Source organism: Embiotoca jacksoni, unplaced genomic scaffold, assembly GCF_022577435.1.
Source record: "Embiotoca jacksoni isolate LCO1_2020_lvr unplaced genomic scaffold, fEmbJac1.0.p SCAF_30, whole genome shotgun sequence".
NCBI lineage: Eukaryota > Metazoa > Chordata > Actinopteri > Embiotocidae > Embiotoca > Embiotoca jacksoni.
The window spans coordinates 5,726,268-5,750,864 of record NW_027185382.1 but is presented as its reverse complement, the minus strand read 5'-3'; the positions used below and the strand labels follow the sequence as shown (position 1 = coordinate 5,750,864).

At 46.4% G+C, this 24,597-nt stretch overlaps 2 protein-coding genes across 6 annotated transcripts in view; both read right to left on the bottom strand.

Moving 5' to 3' along the window:
• Positions 1 to 8,280: 8,280 nt before the first annotated feature.
• Positions 8,281 to 21,219, bottom strand: LOC138206922 (sentrin-specific protease 7-like). 5 transcript variants are annotated; one of them, XM_069163780.1, is made up of 23 exons: positions 20,511 to 21,219; positions 20,128 to 20,229; positions 18,625 to 18,740; positions 18,214 to 18,299; positions 17,969 to 18,127; positions 17,286 to 17,368; positions 17,028 to 17,167; positions 16,624 to 16,948; positions 16,220 to 16,338; positions 15,407 to 15,496; positions 14,350 to 14,383; positions 13,964 to 14,164; positions 13,437 to 13,669; positions 13,291 to 13,355; positions 13,099 to 13,215; positions 12,868 to 12,990; positions 12,671 to 12,763; positions 11,856 to 11,932; positions 10,843 to 10,901; positions 10,458 to 10,501; positions 10,296 to 10,364; positions 10,056 to 10,206; positions 8,281 to 8,548 (listed from the first exon to the last, which is right to left on the bottom strand). In XM_069163780.1, exons 2-23 carry the CDS (start codon positions 20,213 to 20,215, stop codon positions 8,408 to 8,410), a joined length of 2,613 nt encoding a protein of 870 aa, XP_069019881.1. In that variant the 5' UTR covers positions 20,216 to 20,229; positions 20,511 to 21,219; the 3' UTR covers positions 8,281 to 8,407. The 5 variants fall into 5 exon arrangements, with proteins under 5 accessions (XP_069019881.1, XP_069019885.1, XP_069019884.1 ...); XM_069163784.1 differs by lacking the exon at positions 20,128 to 20,229 and having other exon boundaries at positions 17,028 to 17,185; positions 20,502 to 21,215; XM_069163783.1 differs by lacking the exon at positions 20,128 to 20,229 and having other exon boundaries at positions 17,028 to 17,185; positions 20,511 to 21,215.
• A 19-nt stretch (positions 21,220 to 21,238) lies between these two features.
• The window catches only part of LOC138206903 (BCL-6 corepressor-like), a 26,658-nt gene continuing 23,299 nt past the window's right edge, over positions 21,239 to 24,597 (bottom strand). Inside the window, exons 10-12 of the mRNA XM_069163743.1 lie at positions 23,023 to 23,306; positions 22,762 to 22,946; positions 21,239 to 21,253 (exon numbers count right to left, since the gene is read on the bottom strand). Of these exons, the coding sequence (XP_069019844.1) occupies positions 21,239 to 21,253; positions 22,762 to 22,946; positions 23,023 to 23,306 (484 nt within the window). The remainder of the gene's footprint in view (positions 21,254 to 22,761; positions 22,947 to 23,022; positions 23,307 to 24,597) is intronic.

Genomic DNA, 24,597 nt, shown 5'->3' with positions numbered 1-24,597 from the left:
GCGACGGACTGCAGAATGTTGACATTCATTATTTGGATTAAAATCATGGACGTATGTCCTGACGGGTCCGACTTCAACAACTCAATCTAAGGTGAGTTAGAACTCTTCTGACTAAAGACACTGATGGACCTTCAGTCCTCCACTGACAAACCGTTTCTTTGTAGAACAATTAGACGCTGAAAGAATCCTTTTTGTAAATCCGTCCCACCGGGAAGTCGAGGTCTTCTGATCGCAATAATTAACGCAAATTTAAGCTAACGCCACAGTATTTGCATAAGCTCTCAATTTTGCTAAATTCCATCAACTTCTCAGTAAAACCTGTCATCACCAGGAGCTCTGCTGGAAGCTTCAACCGCCACGACAGGAAGTGACGGGCTTTGTGGTATTGTCTGTTCAATGCAAAATTTTTTGCTCATTTCTGCAACTTTATTGCAAAAAACTCACTTAAAACTCCACAAGTTGCAGCAACTTATGATCAAAGCAACCGACTGATGGATGAAAGCATCGCTGGTTGTTTGGGCGTGCTGTCAAACCCTCCTCATCTTTATGACTGCATTTCTCCAGAGGTTGTAGGTTTGGCTTCTTCGCAGTGTGTTGGATGGAGGACGATGAGGAACCTCCAGGTCTGCAGACTCTAGAGATGAGCTGGACTCCACCAGACGCGTGATGTCCTCTGTCTCGTCCTCCTGATCTCACTAACCCTGATCGCTGTCCTGCGGTGACTCGTCCACGTCTCGGCTCCGCCCCCTCCGTTCACCAGACGGCTGGCTGTAAATAGGCTTACAGATCTATTCTGAGCCGAGCGTGTGACGGGAATCTGAACCCACTCGTCCCTCACCGGGGACGGACCGGGTGAAAGGTGAGGGGTGGCTGACGAGGCTTTAGGTGAGCTTTTACCTGGTGGGGGCGTGGCCTCCGAGTCTCCGGTCTGGACGGTGGTCGTCTCCGAGCTGCGGGACAAACGGAAACAGACGGAGAAGATCTGAGCTGACTTCATCCCGACGACAACAACAACGTTCAAACAGCAGCTTCTACGCTGCATTTAAAGACGTAGCGTTTCCATGGAAACCAGTGAACCAATGAACTTAGAGCTGGGAGCATCAATCAATCAATCAATCAATCAATCAATCAATCAACCAACCAACAGGAAACCAAACAAACTGCAGCTTCTGAAATATGATGACTTTCTGTTTGTTTGTTTGTTCTGTGACTGTAAACAACAGTTCAACAAACATCTTTAAACGTTCTCTGGTTCAGCTTCTCATGTTTCAATATCTGCAGTGTTTTATCAAAATAAACAGAATATTTTCTGTGTATTATTAAAATAAACTGAATATTTTCTGTGTTTTATCAAAATAAACAGAATATTTTCTGTGTTTTATCAAAATAAACAGAATATTTTCTGCGTATTATTAAAATAAACTGAATATTTTCTGTGTTTTATCAAAATAAACAGAATATTTTCTGTGTATTATTAAAATAAACTGAATATCTTTTGTGTGCTGAGCAAAAGCAAAGCGTCACATTCAGACCTTTAAAGGGGAATTTCACCACTTTAAGTTTTCCAGTTCAGTTTGAATGTTGAGAAAAAGACGTTTTACGGTTTGGACCTTCAACGTCGACGCACACAGAACATCTGCGACTCCTTAAAATAGTTGTTGTTCCCCTTTAAGTCCGTTAACGTGCTCAGCGGAGCCGACGGCGCTTCATTAACTGAAACCACACGACTGTAAAACAGCAACAAGCCGAACAAAAGCAACGAACATCAGAAACTAAACGCCGGCGGCGGAAAGCAGCGAAGCACTTTTCTGTTTGTGGGTCGTTCAGTCAGGAAATAAAGGTTCATTCCACCGTTTCACAGCCTCACGTGTTTTTAACGTGTACACGGTCACGTTTTAGAAAAACAGCGTGTTGTCACAAAGTCTACTGGAGAAACCACACTAGCATTTAGCATTGTTACGATTCGATTAACACCATATTCACCTTCAACATTTAACATGCTAACATGCTAAAGTGTAGCATTTTGGTTTGTTGAACCAAAAACTCAGGAGCTCAGTTTAGATTATTATCACGTCAGTTTAGGTTATTATCACGTCAGTTTAGATTATTATCACGTCAGTTTAGATTATTATCACGTCAGTTTAGATTATTATCACGTCAGTTTAGATTATTATCACGTCAGTTTAGATTATTATCACGTCAGTTTAGATTATTATCACGTCAGTTTAGATTATTATCACGTCAGTTTAGATTATTATCACGTCAGTTTAGGTTATTATCACGTCAGTTTAGATTATTATCACGTCAGTTTAGATTATTATCACGTCAGTTTAGGTTATTATCACGTCAGTTTAGATTATTATCACGTCAGTTTAGATTATTATCACGTCAGTTTAGATTATTATCACGTCAGTTTAGGTTATTATCACGTCAGTTTAGATTATTATCACGTATGCAGCATGGTGTTTGACCCCGACGGCTAACGTCGGCTCCGTGAAGAGGAACATGTTCAAGTGTGAAACATGAATGTGAAGAGTGATTCCAGCCTGTCGGTGGTGCGCAGGTGTCGGCCGGCCTACCTGCACGGGGCGGGGGCGGGGCCTGAGGTGGTGGGCGGGCTGCAGCAGGTGATGAAACACAGCACAGGTGTAAAAACACAACGTGCTGCTGCAACGTCGCAACAACCGTTTAGTTCAACGACACGTTTCCTGAAACTACGTGAAAAACTTGCTTGTTTGTTTATGTTGTAATTTTGGGCTGCGTCAATAAAAACTTCTGTAAAATGATCGATATTATTTTAAATAACTGAAATGTTTTTAACAACTAAACAAAACCAGCAAAACAGTCAGAAAGTGATTTGTGTCATTAGCAACACTGAAACACCGCTACGTTAGCATCTTGTTCCCAACTGACGAACGTCGGACGTTTTTATCGTCGCTTGGAGAACACGACAGCACGTGAATGATTGACAGCTGGTCACTGACCTGTTCATTGCGGTCGCCATGACGATCCTCTGAAATAAACAAACACATCGTCAGCGAAGAAAATCCCCAAACGTCATTTCCAACAACACGAGCTTCAGTTCAGGACGTCACATTTTGAATGAATCTGTTCATGAAAGCTGACGTGTGTCAACGGTTCCTTTCATTCATGGAAAGAATAAACATTGAAAAGAGCTCCAACTAACTGTTATTTGAATTATCACTGAATCGGTTCTTTATTATCAGACATTCATTTAGTCTGCAGTTTGTAAATATCTGATATTTTATGATCGAAGTGTCGCTGAACTCAAACCTACGTTAGCGTTAGCATCCCTTCAGTCTGCTCGTATTAATCACGATAAAACCAACCGTCACATTTCATCAGCTGACGTTCTTACGCTGCTGATGAAGCTCCGGTGCTCCTCTGATTGGCTGAAGAAGCCTCCGATGTCGACGACGCCCACCGAGCCGTCGATGCAGCGGCCGACCCAGTGATGGTACTCATCACGCTCCGGGAGACGGTCCCAGAAGATCTTGAAGGCCTCCCAGACCGTCTCCTGACACACTGACACACACACACACACACACACACACACACACACACACACACACACACACACACAGACACACACAGACACACACACAGACACACACACACACAGACACACACACACACACACACACACACACAGACACACACACACACACAGACACACACACACAGACACACACACAGACACACACACACACACACACACACACACACACACACACACACACACACACACACAGACACACACACACACAGACACACACACACACACACACACACACACACACACACACACACACACACACAGACACACACACACACACACACACACACACACACACACACACACACACACACACACACACAGACACACACACACACAGACACACACACACACACACAGACAGACACACACACAGACACAGACACACACACACAGACAGACACACACACACACACACACACAGACACACACACACAGACAGACACACACACACACACACACACACACACACACACACACACACACACAGACACACACAGACACACACACAGACACACACACACACACACACACACACACACACAGACACACACAGACACACACACAGACACACACACACACAGACACACACACACACACACAGACAGACACACACACAGACACACACACAGACACACACACACACAGACACACACACACACACACACACACACACACACACAGACACACACAGACACACACACAGACACACACACACACAGACACACACACACACACACAGACAGACACACACACAGACACAGACACACACACACACACACACAGACACACACACACAGACAGACACACACACACACACACACACACACACACACACACACACACACACACAGACACACACAGACACACACACAGACACACACACACACACACACACACACAGACAGACACACACACAGACACACACACACACACACACACACAGACACACACACACAGACACACACACACACACACAGACAGACACACACACAGACACAGACACACACACACACACACACACACACACACAGACAGACACACACACACACACACACACACACACACACACACACACAGACACACACACACACACACACACACAGACACACACACACACAGACACACACACACACACACAGACAGACACACACACAGACACAGACACACACACACACACACACACACACACACAGACACACACACACACACAGACACACACACACACACACACACACAGACACACACACACACAGACACAGACACACACACACACACACACACACACACACAGACACACACACACACACACACACACACACAGACACAGACACACACACACACACACACACACAGACACAGTTAGTTGGTTGGTTAGTGAGTGAGTAGGTTAGTTAGTTGAACTAGAGAAGATGTCCCCCGGTAACGACCACGCCAGGCGGTCGGAGTCTCCAGAGGGACGTCATCGTTAGATGGACGTTTAATTCCTCGTTCAGAACAAAGATGACGGACAGCAGCTTTAAATCTGACCGGCATGTTTTACAGAAGAAGACATGAGTTAAATAATCAGCTGATGAACTGATCAGCTGATCGGCGGACGGCTGATCGGCGGACGGCTCCTCAGAACATCTCGGCCAAACGGAAAAAGCTGGAATTCGAGGAACAGCTTCTTAAGAAGGTCGTGTTCTCTGCGGAGCATCTGGCGCTGCCTGACCTCTGACCTCTGACCTCGATAACCGGTCTTTAACCACAGCCGACTTGGCGTTTAAGTTGGTAAGTCCGTTCGGATCAGAGCTCCGGTGAAACACTTCGTGTGAAGGAAGTAGTTGTACCTCCGAAGAGGAAGTAGGAAGTGGTCATATCTCCGAGGAGGAAGAAGGAAGTGGTCATATCTCCGAGGAGGAAGAAGGAAGTAGTTGTACCTCTGAGGAGGAAGTAGGAAGTAATTGTACCTCTGAGGAGGAAGTGGGAAGTAGTTGTACCTCCGAAGAGGAAGTAGGAAGTGGTCGTATCTCCGAGGAGGAAGAAGGAAGTGGTCGTACCGCTGAGGAGGAAGTAGGAAGTGGTCATACCTCTGAGGAGGAAGTAGGAAGTAGTCGTACCTCTGAGATGGAAGTAGTCTCGGTGGTGGGCGACGGCCTGGTCGAAGGTCTCCTGGCTGCACAGTTTCACTCCGCTGGGAAACAGGATGTTCCTTTTCCTTCGCGTCACGGCGGCGTGTCGTCGGTATCGGAGGTGATCCGAGTCCACGAGTCCGCCGCGTTGCTCCGAACCCGCCGGGCGCTGCCGGGCCGCATCTGTCGGACAGGGAGAGGACCGGTCAACCGGAGGACCGGTCAGCTGTTAATTCATCACATTTCAATAAGAAGTTCTATATTCCAATAAATCAGTAAAAACTGCTGCTTCTCTAATCTGCTTCAGGATCAATCCGGCGGCCCTCCGGAGGGCCCCCAACCCCCGAGGTTCAGAGAGATCAATAAGCTGATGAACACCGAGCGGCCTCTTCCTACCAGAACACGTAGAACACGTATGAAGGAACCGACCTGTGTCCGTGAACACGACCCCCGTCAGCAGCGCCGCCCCGAGCGCCCACATCAGCAGCCTCCAACAGGTTGCAGACATTTCTTGACCCGCGGTTCCTCGTCGTCCTCAGCGTCCTCGTCCTCAGCGTCCTCGTCCTCGTCCGGCCTGCGGCTGCATGGCTCTGAGGAAGCGTGAGGACGCGGCGGCGAGCGGCTGCTCTCAGGTGAGCAGATGGGACTTTGCTGCCGAGGTTCTTTCCTCTTCGCTCTAATCCTATTTGTTAAGCTGCTGGAGTGGATGAGTGTCAGAGCCGCCGCTCCGCTGCAGCGCGTCACACTGAAGGTTCGAGTTCACAGGCTCCGCCCTGAACCGCTGCAGCTCCCCGGGGGGCGGCTCCCATGATGCACCGGGGGGGGTCCCTGAAAGCTGGTCACCGTTTGAGTTGTTTAAACATGAAATTAACGGTTTACAACTCTCAACAACAACAAACAGGTTCTAAACAAATAATAATAATAGTCAATAGTAAATCAATAAAAGTGATTCTGACTCTAACTATATCTTCATTAGAAACCACTGATCACCTGTTTGTTCAGTAAACAGCTAGGAGACGATCAATAGGTTTCATTTCTATTGATCCGCTGTTTTCTACTGGACTTTTATTGACCTGAAATATTCTAAAAGTTAAACACTCTTCTTTCTTCAGAATAAATCAGACGAAGCAGAAACAGACGAACACGCCGAGAGGCGCTAAAACGCAAAAAAAATGAATGGACTTCTGCAGGGAAGCTGCATGTTGAATGTGTCAGATGATCCAGCAGCTTTTAAATCTCTCATCACATCTTTCTTATTCAGAAGGAAATTTCATTCACATTTATTTGTTGTTTTTTTAGGTTCAGGTTGATTATTTCCATTTGTGATGACAAACTGTCAATAAGAAAATGTTTCATATATAATCAATACAAATAAAATATTCACCTGTATACTGTGAATAATATTATAATTAGTGTTCGTCCGTAATTATAAAAACATCATATACTAACAGCTGTGAGGCCCCGCCCCCTCCTCCACTCAGACACCTCTTATTGGTTAACGGGATTAAAAGGAAGGAAACAACATACGGGTTTTTACTCCGAACGGTTCTGATCCGTTTGAACGGTTCTGATCCGTTTGAACGGTTCTGTGTTTTAACAAGTCGACAGATGGGTCGATCTCAGACTGGATTCTGGATCCGGATTTCATCTGCATCTGGATTATTTTTAGGTTTAAGGAGGCTAAACCGGTCTAATCTGGACCCCCCACCGCTCAGAGGAGCCGGGGGACTCCACCAGTTCAAGACCAGACCGGGACCAGGACCAACGGAGGAACCAGATCAGGGCCAGACCAGCACTGGACCAGAGCCAAAATAAACCCAAACTGGGCCAATAAGAAACCGAGCGGGGCCAAAGAGGTGCTCCCACATGTGGACCTGGTTCTGGTTCTGGGCGTGGTCCGGAGTCCCAGCTGGTTCAACATAGGAACCAGCAGTTGCGTCACTGTGGACGTCTCGGGTTTCCCAGCACGCACCTGTCCTGGAGGTTTTTAATGAGTCTAAAAATAAACTTTTATTTTGTTGTTTTCCTTTATCCTGTTAAACATTTACCAAAATAAAAGTGAAGATAATTATGACTGTGTTACTGATGAGTAACCGACCCATCAGAACCAACTCAACTACCCATCATTACATCATCGCTGTTCATCTGACTGCTGATCCTTGTTTTGTCTCTAACGTATGAACAGTCCTCCGGCCGATGGACGCCCTCCCGGCTGATCCACTTAAGCTGCTCTAAACTCATTGGTCCTCACCAGGGGGGGCGGTCCACTAAGACCCAGAGATTACCCAACCAGACCACACACACACACACACACATACACACACACAAGCACACACACACACACACACATACACAGACACACACACACACTCACTTCAGGTGACTTCCAACTGATTAACCAATAATTCATCAATTGAACACCTGGCTTCACGATATTCTTTCAAAATAAGAGCTGTGCTCTTCTGAAAAAAAAACACTTTTGTGAAAGAAGTGAAAACTTTTTTCATAAATACGTAAATTATTTGTTTACTTAATGTTTAAAAATACTATAATTGGGAGCCAGTTTCAAAATAAGAGCCAGACTCCACAAACATTAAATAAATACTTTAATCATACAAAACAGGAAGCAGAAGGTGTCAGTTCGACCTTATTTACATTCACAGGAACCAAAGCCAACATTTTATTGTGTAAATCCGTGACAGGAAGCAGTAAGGACTCACGGCGGCTCGGCGGCACTGAGCTGCCGCCGCTGCAGCTTCAGGATCAGACTCCGGATTTCCTCACGCTTCTGTCGCACCTGCTGCCGTGGAAACCAGCCGTCCAATCGCAACGGGAGGTCAAAGTGCACCACCGGGTTCTGGGGAGTCAATCAGAATTTTCAGTCTGGATCGATGGATCTATAGATCGAAGGATCGATAGATTGAAGGATCGATGGATCCATAGATCCTGTTCGCTCTTTAGAAGGTGCATTAATGAACAAACAGATCTTCAGTTTGTGTTCATGAAGGGAATCATTAACTATCGGGATCATTAACTATCGGGATCATTAACTATCGGGATCATTAACTATCGGGATCATTAACTATCGGAATCATTAACTATCGGGATCATTAACTATCGGAATCGGTAACTATCGGGATCATTAACTATCGGAATCGGTAACTATCGGGATCATTAACTATCGGGATCATTAACTATCGGAATCATTAACTATCGGGATCATTAACTATCGGGATCATTAACTATCGGAATCATTAACTATCGGGATCATTAACTATCGGAATCGGTAACTATCGGGATCATTAACTATCGGAATCGGTAACTATCGGGATCATTAACTATCGGGATCATTAACTATCGGGATCGGTAACTATCGGAATCTGTAACTTTCGGAATCGTTAACTATCGGGATCGTTAACTATCGGGATCGTTAACTATCGGGATCGTTAACTATCGGGATCATTAACTATCGGAATCGGTAACTATCGGGATCGTTAACTATCGGGATCGTTAACTATCGGAATCGGTAACTATCGGAATCGTTAACTATCGGGATCGTTAACTATCGGAATCGGTAACTATCGGGATCGGTAACTATCGGGATCATTAACTATCGGGATCATTAACTATCGGAATCGGTAACTATCGGAATCGTTAACTATCGGGATCATTAACTATCGGGATCATTAACTATCGGAATCGGTAACTATCGGGATCATTAACTATCGGGATCATTAACTATCGGAATCGGTAACTATCGGGATCATTAACTATCGGGATCATTAACTATCGGGATCGGTAACTATCGGAATCTGTAACTTTCGGAATCGTTAACTATCGGGATCGTTAACTATCGGGATCGTTAACTATCGGGATCGTTAACTATCGGGATCATTAACTATCGGAATCGGTAACTATCGGGATCGTTAACTATCGGGATCGTTAACTATCGGAATCGGTAACTATCGGAATCGTTAACTATCGGGATCGTTAACTATCGGGATCGTTAACTATCGGAATCGGTAACTATCGGAATCGTTAACTATCGGGATCGTTAACTATCGGAATCGGTAACTATCGGAATCGGTAAATATTGGAATCGGTAACTATCGGAATCAGTAACTATCGGAATCAGTAAATATTGGAATCGGTAACTATCGGAATCAGTAAATATTGGAATCAGTAAATATTGGAATCGGTAACTATCGGAATCAGTAAATATTGGAATCAGTAAATATTGGAATCAGTAAATATTGGAATCAGTAAATATTGGAATCAGTAAATATTGGAATCAGTAAATATTGGAATGGGAGCGTGGTGGTGTGGGAGGAGTGAAAGTGGGCGGGGCCTCCAGGTGTGCTCACCTGCAGGAAGCTCTCCACATACTGCAGCAGGAAGACACCGCAGTCGCTGCTGTTGTCCTGTTGAGGAACTCTGCAGCTGCAGCTACGCATGCTGTCGGCCGAGAACAGACGGTGACTCCGCCTCCGCACCTCCCACTCCACCTGCAGGTAGCTGAGCACAGGGACATCGCCATGACCTCTGACCCCTCACACACACCTGCTACAAGTTCACCTGCTGCCCGACTTCATGTAACAACTCACTCTCTGAGCAGCCGGCACACGTTCTCATGGTACGACAACTTCAGGGAGTCCATGACCAGGAGGCACGGCCTGCAGACACACAACACAGTTACACAACACACAAAAACACAGTTACACAAAAACACACGAGCAGAAACATGGTGATAAGCGTCTTCGTCTAACCTCTTCATCACGGAGTCCTTGTAGCAGCCCAGTTCACTGCAGTCCTGAAACACACACACACACACGTCTTCAACGTATGTATATTTATTGTATATTTTACCTTATATTTATAGTATATTTTACTTTATAGTTATAGTATATTTACTGTATATTTTACTTTATATTTATAGTATATTTATTGTATATTTTACCTTATATTTACAGTATATTTTACTTTATATTTACAGTATATTTACTGTACATTTTACTTCATATTTATAGTATATTTTACTTTATATTTACTGTGTATTTTACTTCATATTTATAGTATATTTTACTTCATATTTATAGTATATTTTACTTCATATTTATAGTATATTTTACTTCATATTTATAGTATATTTACCGGCGGTTGCTGCAGTTTCAGACTGCTGTTTGGTTTTCCTGCTGCTCGCTGTGATCCACCTGCAACACAAACACAGATTGATGCAACCAGGTGTGTTCAACCCACCAGGTGTGTTAAACCCACCAGGTGTGTTCAACCCTCCAGGTGTGTTAAACCCACCAGGCGTGTTAAACCCTCCAGGTGTGTTAAACCCACCAGGTGTGTTAAACCCACCAGGCGTGTTAAACCCACCAGGCGTGTTAAACCCACCAGGTGTGTTAAACCCACCAGGCGTGTTAAACCCACCAGGTGTGTTAAACCCTCCAGGTGTGTTAAACCCACCAGGCGTGTTAAACCCTCCAGGCGTGTTAAACCCACCAGGTGTGTTAAACCCACCAGGCGTGTTAAACCCACCAGGCGTGTTAAACCCACCAGGTGTGTTAAACCCTCCAGGTGTGTTAAACCCACCAGGCGTGTTAAACCCTCCAGGTGTGTTAAACCCACCAGGCGTGTTAAACCCTCCAGGCGTGTTAAACCCACCAGGTGTGTTAAACCCACCAGGTGTGTTCAACCCTCCAGGTGTGTTAAACCCACCAGGCGTGTTAAACCCTCCAGGCGTGTTAAACCCACCAGGCGTGTTAAACCCACCAGGTGTGTTAAACCCACCAGGCGTGTTAAACCCTCCAGGTGTGTTCAACCCTCCAGGTGTGTTAAACCCTCCAGGCGTGTTAAACCCTCCAGGTGTGTTAAACCCACCAGGCGTGTTAAACCCACCAGGCGTGTTAAACCCACCAGGTGTGTTAAACCCTCCAGGTGTGTTAAACCCACCAGGCGTGTTAAACCCACCAGGTGTGTTAAACCCACCAGGTGTGTTCAACCCTCCAGGTGTGTTCAACCCTCCAGGTGTGTTAAACCCTCCAGGCGTGTTAAACCCTCCAGGTGTGTTAAACCCACCAGGCGTGTTAAACCCACCAGGCGTGTTAAACCCTCCAGGTGTGTTAAACCCACCAGTCTCCACCAGGTGAGCGGCTCACCTGCTCGTCTCTGGAAGTGGTCGTAGCGGACGTCCTGCTGTCCGGGGAAACACACCACCACCAGGAACCAGTGGGCTCTGCAGCACACATCACACGTCATACATGTTCTCAGAAATGACGTGAAACATCACGTTACACACTACAACGTTTCAAAGGAAACGAGAGACAGATTTCACACACGTGGCAGAAACATCAAAATACATAACCTCAAAAATATGTTTTAAATGACACAAACAGGAGCAATGTGTTGGAAATATTGATGAAAAATGAGGAAAACATGAACACAAACAATAATAAAGGTGTTCCTGTCTGTGATTGGTTGACATCTCATTTCATTCCATGGCACCGGACACTTTTTATCGATCTTATTTCTTATATCTTACACACATTTGTAAATGTTTTCAAATTGTGTGCACTTTTTTCTTCGCTGCTGTGACAACCGAATTTCCCCCCTGTGGGATTAATAAAGTCAAATCCAATCCAATCCAGAGGTGTTCCTGTCTGTGATTGGCTGACAGAGGTGTTCCTGTCTGTGATTGGCTGACAGAGGTGTTCCTGTCTGTGATTGGCTGACAGAGGTGTTCCTGTCTGTGATTGGCTGACAGAGGTGTTCCTGTCTGTGATTGGCTGACAGAGGTGTTCCTGTCTGTGATTGGCTGGAGGCTGCAGATGCTCTGTTAAACCCATTGAGCATCTCTGGGGACCAGCGGGCACCCAGATCAGAACCCGACTCTTTGTGGACCAGAATCAGACTCTTTGTGGACCCAGCAGAGGTCATGAAGGAGGAGGACCTCAGGAGACAGGAAGTGACTTACTCTTGATTGACAGGCACAAACAGGAAGTCTTTGGTGAAGATGTCCACGTGGCGCGTCCACGTCTTCACCCTCTGATGTCTCATCTGGCGGTCGCTGGAAACAGACAGGAAGACATCAAACTCCTGATTGGGGGGGGGGGGGGGGGGGGGGGTGTCAGTGGTCGGTCGGTCGGTTGGGGGGGGGGGGGGGGGGCTTACGGGACGGAGGGGGCGTCGTCCTCTCCGGCAGCTTGCCGTCTGCTCAGCTGTTTGAAGAAGAAGCTGCTGAAGACGTGACTCCTCTCAGACACCGAACCTCCTCCTCCCTCCAGGAGAAGGAACCTGGGGACACGGGTGGGGATGGGGGGGGGGGGGGGGGGGGGGTTACCCAACTGCAAAAGGACTGTGCCAGAGGACAGAAGAAGGTCAGAGGAAGGTCAGAGGACCTACTTGAGGTAGAAGTCGATGATGACATCATTGAGGAACTCCCCATGGTCCAGACAGGCCAGGTCCTCGGAGGTGACGGTGATGCGCCCCCTACAGGGAGCCAGCGGGTACTGGACCAGCCTGCAGACCACACTCAGGGTTAATCACACTCACTGGTTGTGGTTCTGGTTCAGAGGAGACCAGGTCCTGGATTACCTTGTGGGCTGCTGCAGACCTGAGGTCAGACTGGACCGGGTCCTGCTGCTGCGCTGGACGGACTCCTGTCAGGAAACACAGCAGCTGGGTTCGGTTCTGAAGTTCTGCAGCTAACGGATAACGGCTAAAGAAGGAGCAGGTCTCACCGCTGAGTGTCCCAGGAGTCGCAGGAGGTGCTGGTCCAGAGGAGGAGGACAGCTGTGCAGGAGCAGCAGCCCGTCGGTCCAGTCCAGAGGGGACGCCGGGCCCCTGGAAGAGGAGGAGGGGGAGGAGCGGCCCGACTGGTACTCCTCCATTTCCAGCATGGAGGCCAGCAGGACTGCCTGGAGGTCCGGGAGCTGCTCCTTCAGAACCACCAGGAGGAAGGAGCACGGCGGACCTGCAGACGGGAGGACCAGGACCGGGAGGGACCAGGAGAACCAGTACCAGGACCAGGAATACCAGGAGGGACCAGAAGGACCAGGAGGGTCAAGGAGGACAAGGAGGGACCAGGAGGGACAAAGAGGGACCAGGAGGGACCAGGAGGGACAAGGAGGGACCAGGAGGGACCAGGGAAAAGCAGATGAGTTTTCTAAGTAAATAAATATGTCTGATGCCACGGACACGTCAAACTAAACCAGGTCAAAGTGGACCCATGTTCTGTTGTGGTTCTGTTGTAGACCTATCCCCTTACCGCGGGCGGCGCCAGCCTGGACGACCAGCAGCTCCCTCTGCAGCAGGTTGGCCTGAGCGTCCGTCACCCACAGGAAGAGCAGCGAGGGGGCGGGGCCTTCCCAGCCTGCGAGCAGGGCCCCGCCCTGAGCCACACCCCCATCCCAAAGGCCGTACCCCCGAACCTGAGAGGCCACCACCATCACCTCGCCGTCCTCCGGCCCTGAAGAGGAAAAGAGGTTCCAGATTAACCTCCTTAGTGTTTGGTAAACAGTCACCGCTTTCAAATTAAGAGTCACGGCTTTCAAATTAAAGCAACGACTTCCAAATAAAAAAACAAAAAACATGATAACTTTCCAGACCTGTTGGTGAATGAATCTAATTATATTTTGAAAAACTGACTTTTACCTTTCAGAGGGAACGTGATGCCGTTTTCTGTGATCTGGCAGAAAGACAAGAGAAACATTCAAACTGAGAGACGCTTCATCAGGACAGAAAAGTTTAACGTGTTCAGATGTGAAAAGACGGTTTATCTGAGGGGAAAACGTCGGACCGACCTGGTGCAGGTCTGCTGACATGCTGACCCAGTAACCTCCTCCCTCACGCTGTGTCTTAATTGCTTGTTAACGGAAGAGATGTTAATGGTTTGCAGCCTCGCCGTTGCCATGGTGACGGCTCAGTGCGATTTAGCTGTTTTCTGACAGGGGGTTCAAGTTTTGGCTCAACTTGTTGCACTTTTGTTCCCGTTTCTACTTTACTTGTTTTAACACACACACACACACACACACACAAACACACAGACACACAAACACACAGATACACACAGACACACAAACATATACACACATATATATATATATATACACACACAGATACACACACAGACACACACACACACAGATACACACACACAAACATATACACACACTAAAACAAACAGAGCCTGGCGCTCTGAGAGGAAAACACGTAAATTATTAAAAGAGTAGAACAAGAAACAGAAAGCTGCTCTGAGCCAATGAAATTGCTGTGTGTGTGTGTGTGTGTGTGTGTGTGTGTGTGTGTGTGTGTGTGTGTGCGCGTGCGTGTGTGTGCATGCGTGTGCTGGAACACGACGTGGAAAAAGACACGAGGTTTGAAGTGTCGAAGTTGGACAGAAAACGCTGAAACGTCCCACATCGGTCGACTGGCAGCGAACGCACCGCAGTCTGTTTACACGCATGTAACACACGTGTGCTCCAACACATGGGGCTGGTGAGGCCCAGGTCAAGGGACAGGAGGCTCCTGAACCGGACCAGGTCCAGGTTCTGGACTCCAAGTGAACTGAGCGTTAACAACGAAGAGGTTGTTTAAACCTTTCAAAATAAAAGTTGTACATCTGTACAGCGTTTTTCTGTCCTTCAACATAAATGCGGATCATCAGAAATTCTGTAGCCTTCAAAGTAAAAGAATTTAAATGACAACTCACCATCATCTTGCCGTTGGCGTCGGCGCTGGTGAGGCCGGCGTGGAGTGAAGCGAAGTCCAGCTGCAGGAAGGACGGCGGTGGCGGACAAACCTGTCAAATGATACAGAGGGACACAGTCAACTCACGGACACCCAATCAGCTGATCACCGGACTCACCTGACCGGGCCCAGACGTGTTCAGACAGAATCACTTGATCCAAAGTGTTCCTTCAACTTTACGTTGTTTCCACGACATTAAAAATGTGTACGTTATTTATAAACAGGATTTTACGTTGATTTCCTTGCTGCTGTTACCATAGTAACTAAACTAATGTTCGTTTATTTACTGTTACCACAATAACTAAACTAACGTTGGTTTATTTACTGTTACCATAGTAACTAAACTAACGTTGGTTTATTTACCGTTACCATAGTAACTAAACTAATGTTGGTTTATTTACCATTACCACAGTAACTAAACTAATGTTTATTTACCGTTACCATAGTAACTAAACTAACGTTGGTTTATTTACCGTTACCATAGCAACTAAACTAACGTTGGTTTATTTACTGTTACCATAGTAACTAAACTAACGTTGGTTTATTTACTGTTACCATAGTAACTAAACTAACATTGGTTTATTTACTGTTACCACAGTAACTGAACTAATGTTGGTTTATTTACTGTTACCATAGTAACTAAACTAACATTGGTTTATTTACTGTTACCATAGTAACTGAACTAATGTTGGTTTCCGTGACAGCAGGAAGATGGAAATGGTGTTTTCAGAACCTAAAATCAGAAACATGAACGAGCAATAAAACATTGAGTCACCGTCTCTGAGCATCCTCGCTGGGAGTCCTCGTTTCTTTGGGATGTTCCCCGTGCTGCTTCTCCATTGGCCACGCCCCTCTCCCCCTCCCCCTCCTCCTCCTCCTCACTTGACAGCACGACTGAAAGCAGACAGACGCTGGAGCATTATTCCCTCCTCTGGGTCTGAAGGCTGTCGTCTTCAAGAACTAAAATCTTCTCAGAGTTCTGAATAACAGCAGAACATTCTGAAGGGTTAGACAGGAAGTGGCACCACCTGAATATTTTCAGATTAATGGTCTTTCACTGCTGATCAATAACAGGTTCGTTAACATCCTACAAAATAAAAGTTCTGATTATTTTTGATCGATCACTGCGGACGTCACTTCCTGTTTCATTCACTGGCTGACGGGTCGATTTGGACTCACTCGGTTCGGTCAGAGTCGATTTGGGTTTGCGGAGGCGGATCTTCGGGACGGTCGGCCTCCTCTTCTCTCTGAACTCCCTCCACCGCTCCCTCTCTGCCTCCACCCGCTCCAGACTGCGCCTCCTGTCGGCCGTCGTCCTCGGCGACGACTCTGAGGAGGAGGACGAGGAGGGTCTGCAGAGGTCTGAGGTCGGACCTGCTGACGGTCCGGTTCTGGTTCTGGACGGTGACAGGAAGTCGTCCTCGGATGTCTGATCTGAACTGGAGACGGAGGGCTTCTTCTTCTGTGGTTTCAGAGGAGACTCGGGGGAACTTCCTGTGTCGCTCTGAAACAGACAGTCATTCACTCTGATCGGGGGGGAGGAGGGATGTTCAAACATGAATCTCACAACCTTTGACCTTTACCTGCCCGTCAGCGCTGCCCCTGGTGGAGTCATCTTTTCTCCACGTTTTGACTCCAGGTGTTGAAGAACTCAAACTCCCAGCATGCCCGTCACCTCTCAGCTCAGCCAGAGAGTCCAGTGCCTCCACGCAGATGCTCTGTCCTGCACCAATCAATGACTCTGATCACTACGATCAATGACTCTGATCACTACGATCAATGACTCTGATCACTACGATCAATGACTCTGATCACTACGATCAATGACTCTGATCACTCACCTGAGGACACAGCGCCGCTCTTCTTCTGTGGTGGAGACAGACGCTCTGACAGCAGCCGGTCAGACGCTCTCTTAGGACGCCATCTGCTGGACAGAACAGGGAACTGCAGCTCAGAGACACAAAGGTCCACTTAAAAAACACTGAATTTAAATAAAACATCTGAGAAGAACCAGCAAAAGAGGACAAAACATTTAATCAAATCCTGGAAAAATATCAGTCAAATACCTGGAACTCTTTTATGCAAATATTATCTCCAAAAATATATATAGTTACATATCTGATCAAAATTGACTTCCTAATAAAATAATCCATTATAGAGATATTTGTAAAACAAGGTGTAAATTGTGCTAAAAAATTTGAATACAAAAATATGATGAAAGTCTTTTGAAAATGTTTGTGGAGAATTAGTCAAATATGTCAAAACATTTCCGTATTATTTAGGAATCATTCATGAAAAATCTAAATACAAAGATTAAAATATGTGAAAACCTTTTTTTAAATATTTGCAGATTATCCTGTAAAATTCTGTACAAATATTTCTAAAACCTTAAAACTAAGAAGAAAATATCTGATGAACGTAACGACGTCACCACCTGAGAGTATAATTCTTAAAAACATTCATCAAAAAGTAGCAAATGATGGCAATGATAACAGAACATTTGACTTGAGCAGATTGAACTCACCCGTTAGAGAAACAGGCCGAGGACGACTCCACCTTCTGTCCCTGCTGTGATTGGCCGCTCCGGCTTCCTGTTGATCTGTGATTGGCGGCTGATGCTCCGTCTCTGATGGGGCCGAGCATCGTCTGCAGGACATCTCTGAAAAGAGGCCTGCAGGTCGTCCTGAATGGAAACAACAGCTCATTTTATTTCAGGAACTTCCTCCGACTGTAATGACCACTGCGGCCTGCAGGTGGTGCTGCACACACCTGTGGAGGAGGTCTGTGGAGGAGCCCAGAGCGTTCCCAGCATGCATCCTGCCTGCTGCGCCTCTGCCAGGCTGGTCCCTGTAACCCTGTGAACCAGACATGACATGCTAATCTGTTATACCACCTTAACAAGGACCAACAGAGGACGCTCCACCTTAAAGGAGCCAGAAGACATTTAAAGAATTAAAATCCTGCCACATAAAAGAATAAAGGAACCAACAGCTTCCAGGTCAGAACCAGAACTCCTTCAACTTCAATAATACCACCATAAAGGACCCAACAATGAGACGCTACGAAAAGAGTGATACCACCTTAAAAGAACACTTAAAGAACGTAAACAGATGAGTGATACCACCTTAAAGAGACAAACAGGTGACATAAATGACGTGTAGAAACAGTTAGTATTATCACCTTAAGATGAGGAGCAAAGCTTTGGAGGCGGGACAGTGGTGACTGCATGTGTATGTGGGCGGAGTCGGAGCCGGCAGGCCTCTTGGTCTTGGGGATTTTGAAGGGTGTTGCCATGGCTGCAACGACGCAAACAACTCAGACCAGACTTCTAACACAAAAACGCACAAAACTACGAAAGCGATCCCATCCACCCGCTGTCTGCAGAGCATGCAGTAACAGGAGAATGCTACTCCAAACTCCATTCAAAAACATGCCGTTTTTAGCTGGAGCTCATAAAACAGGAGTCTGATTATAGAAATTACAGTAAAATACAATTTCGCTCAAAGCTGCAGCGTCACGTGACTGTTCATCTTTTCTCTTGGACATTGTAAAAGCCTCGAAACACACGAAAAAGACTTTTAAAAGAACAAGAACTCAAGAAAATATACATTTTAAGGAGAACATCATTTTGTTGTCTGTGTACAAAACGACGCCGGAAACAAACTATAATAAAATATTATAGAGACGCTGTTTTCATGAACTTTCTTGTCGCGGCAAACATAGAAACTGCCTGATCATTTTCAATCAGACATTTTTCAAATGACGTTCTGAATGGAGAAAGCAACGCGCAGTTTCAGTGCTTTGCTCAAGGGCAGCTGAAGCTCAAGAATTAAGCCGGCAGCCTTGTATCGATACACAGACAGTCTGGCTATACTTCAGAAATAAATATATGTGTTTGATATCAAACTTGTGTCTGCCAGCTGCTGGGAGAACACAGGAAAACGACGACGCACCAAACTCCGTTCAAAAACTTTAGGTTTTTCAACGTGTCCTAAAACGGGGCTTTGCTCGTTCAGATATATTTAGAGTCGTGTTTCTTTTATGATCTCGAGCTGGAATACAACAAAAAACAGAAAACAACGTGAACTTAGTTCACAATTTTTCGCAGTTTGACAGTTTTTTTCTGCCTCAGCTAAACATTAGCTTAGCGCGCTAACTGGGAGTCAGAGCCGTTTGTAAAAGTTCATATTTTTGCTCTTTTTAAGCTCTTTGTTGGGTTATTTATGCCCCGAATTCTGCAGAAGCCTTTAATGATTCATATTAAGTCTTTACTCATCATCTCTCGGATGTGCACGTTTCAGTTCAGCCTGCAACACTTCAACAGGAATGTTCGCAGCAAACACGGCGGAGCTACGAAACTTAGCCGCATAGTTTTGCAATTTGTATCTTCGTTGGTGGATTATTTGTGCGCCGAATTGTCCAGAAGTCCTTCAGGGTTCATATCAAGTCCCCATTTCTATTCTCCGGGGTGTGTACGTGTTTGTTTAGGCAGTAGAACATGAATAAGACGTTTCTTAACGGGGTTCCTGCTGGAGGCGGACATTTAGCGTCACTCTTCTCTCTGGGCTGAATTCTTCACTTCCTGATTACATGACACGTGTTCATCTTCATACCGCGAACAGAAGCTCACGGAGCTCCGAGTCTTCTTCACCGACCGAACGTCCTCCGGTGCAGCCAGCTCACCGGAGAACGACCCGGTAGCAGCTGCGCTCAGCGGGCCGCTGGCTGCCTTGTTGCGGTTAAATGTCGGTGAACTCTCCGGCGGGTTCATGCGGAGGAGACGAGCTGCCCGGCGGAGATCCGGCAGCGACGACGGCGACACAACAACACGACGTCAGCACGGCGCTGTGCGTCATTACGTCATCAGTAAAGGACACTACAGTACTTAAAAAACACATTTACACTAAAGGCTGCAGAATGTAATTTGAGAACTAATTTTAAATAAATTATTTATGATTTTTTTATTTTATTTTTTTTTTCAAATAGGCTCCAATATAAAACTATTGTTTGAAGGCATCGACTGATTTCCACGTCATCACTGCTTCATAATCAATCACCTGTCTCACCTGGAGGCTCATCACCTGGAGGACTCGGTGTTAGCGCTCCACCTGGCGGCCGCTGGAGGAGCTGCAGTCAGTGCTGACGAGAACTTGACAGTAAATTGATCGACATCTGGTTCAAACGGAGCTGCATGTTGTCTCGATGTGTCCACCAGGTGGAGACAGACGTGGAAATCTTGAGTGACGTCAATCAGAGGAGGAGGAGACACTAAAGACGTGTTGGACAGGAAGTGAGTCAGAGCCCGTAGCAACGAACGGTTTTATTTACCTTCTGACGAGCAGGAGGAGGAGCGAGGGGCGGAGCTGACGACACGATGCCCCGCCCACATATACCAGGACCATGAACGAGCCACTTACCAAACAGCTGTGTTTGATGATGATGAAGAGGAGACGAAGATGATGATGATGAAATAATGATGAAAAGGAGGTGACGATGATGAAGAGGGGGAGGTGATGATGAGGAGATAATGACGAAGAGGCTGTCGGGGTTCGTTTCCATGACGATCAGCGCGACAGCTCAGTTCCTGTCACGTTGTTTCCTGCTCCGTCTCGGTGCCGCCCTCTGCGGTTGCCGAGGTAACCGGGTTGTGACCAAAAGCTGGAGGTTTGTTAGTTTGTTTGCAGCTGAACACTGCGGCCACTAGAGGGCGCCAACGTTTTAAAAAAACTGCCACTAATCAATTATAATCAATAATCTGCGATCATTACAACTGGACCTTCAATTTAAAAGCCTTTTACAGCATGTTGACCTTCAAAATAAAAATTTGTTTATCAGAGAAAAACCGAATGTTTACTCCCCTGAAATAACAAAAATATTGATTGACATCCGTACCAGAGTCCGTGGTTGTCATGACAACAGGGAGTCTGCTTCAGTGTCCTTCATCATCATTTTCATCATCATCATCATCATCTTCACTCTTTTCTTTTTCCTTCTTCTGTCAGGTCATCCTGAAAACACACACAAAAAGAGACGCACACACACACACACACACACACACACACACACAAACAGAGACGCACACACACACAGAGACGCACACGCTCACACACACACACACACACACACACACATACACAGAGACGCACACGCTCACACACACACACACACACACAAACAGAGACGCACACACACACACACAAACAGACGCACACACACACACGCGCACACACACACAGAGACGCACACGCGCACACACACACACACACACACACACACACACACACACACACACAAGCGTGCCTGTCAGTCGACGCTCTGGGGGCCGATCGGTTTGTCAGACAGGAAGTGTGTGATTTATGTGACCCCGTAGATGTCCATTACCCTCCTCCTCCTCCTCCTCCTCGTCCTCCTCCTGCTCCCCCTCCCCCTCCTCCTGGCTCCCCCTCCACCTCCCTCCTCATCCTCCCCCTCCCTCATCCACCTCCCCCTCCTCCTCCTCCCCATCCTCATCCTCCTCCCCGTCCTCCTCCTGCTCCCCCTCCCTCATCCTCCTCCTCGTCCTCCTCCTCCTGCTCCCCCTTCCTCCTCCTCCTCCTCCCTCATCCTCCCCCTCCCTCATCCTCCTCCTCGTCCTCCTCCCTGTCCTCCTCTTCCTGCTCCCCCTCCCTCATCCTCCTCCCCCTCCTCCTCCTCCTCCTCCCCGTCCTCCTCCTGCTCCCCCTCCCTCCTCCTCCTTCATTCTCCCCCCTCCCTCATCCTCCTCCTCGTCCTCCTCCTCCTGCTCCCCCTCCATCCTCCTCCTCCCTCATCCTCCTCCCTGTCCTCCTCCACGTCCTCCTCCTCTTCCTGCTTCCCCTCCCTCATCCTCATCCCCATCCTCCTCCTCCTCCCCCTTCCTCCTCCTCCTCCCTCATCCTCCCCCTCCCTCATCCTCCTCCTCATCCTCCTCCCCGTCCTCCTCTTCCTGCTCCCCCCTCCTCGTCCTCCTCCCCGTCCTCCTTGCTCCTGCACCCCATCCCTCCACCTGCTCCTCCTCCCTCGTCCTCTTCCTCCTCCTCCCTCCTCTTCCTCTTCCCCCTTCTCCTCCCCCCCTCTTCCTCCTCCTCCCTTCCTCCCTTTTCCTTTTCTTCCTCCTCCCTCTTCCTGCTCCTCCTCCCTCCCTTCTCTTCCTCCTCCTCCTTCTTCCTCCTGTCCTTCACTCTCTCCGTGGTCGTTTCTCAACTCGTCCTCGTCGTGATGCGTCGTACAGCGGATGTCATTAGTGCCACAGTTTAATTTACATTTAAACGCAACACATAACCAGTTTATGTTGTCTACGATGTTCACAATGTCTACGATGTTTATGATGTTCACGATGTTTATGTTGTCTACGATGTTCACAATGTCTACGATGTTTATGATGTTCACGATGTTCACGATGTTTATGATGTTCACGATGTTTATGTTGTCTACGATGTTCACGATGTCTACGATGTTTATGATGTTCACGATGTTTATGTTGTCTACGATGTTCACAATGTCTACGATGTTCATGATGTTCACGATGTTTATGTTGTCTACGATGTTCACAATGTATACCGATGTTTATGATGTTCACGGTGTTTATGTTGTCTACGATGTTCACGATGTCTACGATGTTTATGATGTTCACGATGTCTACGATGTTTATGATGTTCACGATGTTCACGATGTTTATGATGTTCACGATGTTTATGATGTCTTCGATGTTCACGATGTTTATGATGTCTACGATGTTTATGATGTCTTCGATGTTCACGATGTTTATGATGTTTATGATGTTCACGATGTTTATGATGTTCACGATGTTTATGATGTCTTCGATGTTCACGATGTTATGATGTCTACGATGTTTATGATGTCTTCGATGTTCACGATGTTTATGATGTTTATGATGTTCACGATGTTTATGATGTTCACGATGTTTAAGATGTTCACGATGTTTATGTTGTCTACGATGTTCACGATGTCTACGATGTTTATGATGTTCACGATCTTTATGTTGTCTACGATGTTCACAATGAGTCAGATTTAAACGCAACATGTAACCAGAGTACGAGATTTAAACGCAACACGTAACAAGAGTACGAGATTTAAAGGCAACACGTAACCAGTTTATGTTGTCTATGATTTCACCGATGTCTACGATGTTTATGATGTTCACGATGTTTATGTTGTCTACGATGTTCACAATGTCTACGATGTTTATGATGTTCCACGATGTTTATGATGTCTACGACGTTCACGATGAGTCAGATTTAAATGCAACACGTAACCAGAGTACGAAATTTAAACGCAACACGTAACAAGAGTACGAGATTTAAACGCAACACGTAACCAGAGTAGGAGATTTAAAGGCAACCACGTAACCAGAGTAGGAGATTTAAACGCAACATGTAACCAGAGTACGAGATTTAAAGGCAACACGTAACCAGAGTAGGAGATTTAAAGGCAACACGTAACCAGAGTAGGAGATTTAAAGGCAACACGTAACCGGAGTAGGAGATTTAAAGGCAACACGTAACCAGAGTACGAGATTTAAAGGCAACACGTAACCAGAGTACGAGATTTAAAGGCAACACGTAACCAGAGTAGGAGATTTAAAGGCAACACGTAACCAGAGTAGGAGATTTAAAGGCAACACGTAACCAGAGTAGGAGATTTAAAGGCAACACGTAACCAGAGTAGGAGATTTAAACGCAACATGTAACCCAGAGTACGAGATTTAAAGGCAACACGTAACCAGAGTACGAGATTTAAAGGCAACACGTAACCAGAGTACGAGATTTAAAGGCAACACGTAACCAGAGTACGAATTTAAAGGCAACACGTAACCAGAGTACGAGATTTAAAGGCAACACGTAACCTGAGTACGAGATTTAAAGGCAACACGTAACCAGAGTACGAGATTTAAAGGCAACACGTAACCAGAGTACGAGATTTAAAGGCAACACGTAACCAGAGTACGAGATTTAAAGGCAACACGTAACCAGAGTACGAGATTTAAACGCATAACGTAACCAGTTTATGTTGTCTACGATTTTCACGATGTCTACGATGTTTATGATGTTCACGATGTTTATGTTGTCTACAATGTTCATGATGTTTATGATGTCTGCGATGTTCACGATGTCT

Excerpts from the sequence above, each read along its gene's own strand:
- LOC138206922 (XM_069163780.1), bottom strand. The coding sequence starts at position 20,215 with ATGAACCCGCCGGAGAGTTCACCGACATTTAACCGCAACAAGGCAGCC. Across the intron at positions 18,300-18,624 it reads GCTTTGCTCCTCATCTTAAG|GGTTACAGGGACCAGCCTGG; the intron begins GTGATAATACTA and ends TCTGGTTCACAG. Across the intron at positions 13,216-13,290 it reads GGTCTGCAGCAGCCCACAAG|GCTGGTCCAGTACCCGCTGG; the intron begins GTAATCCAGGAC and ends TGTGGTCTGCAG.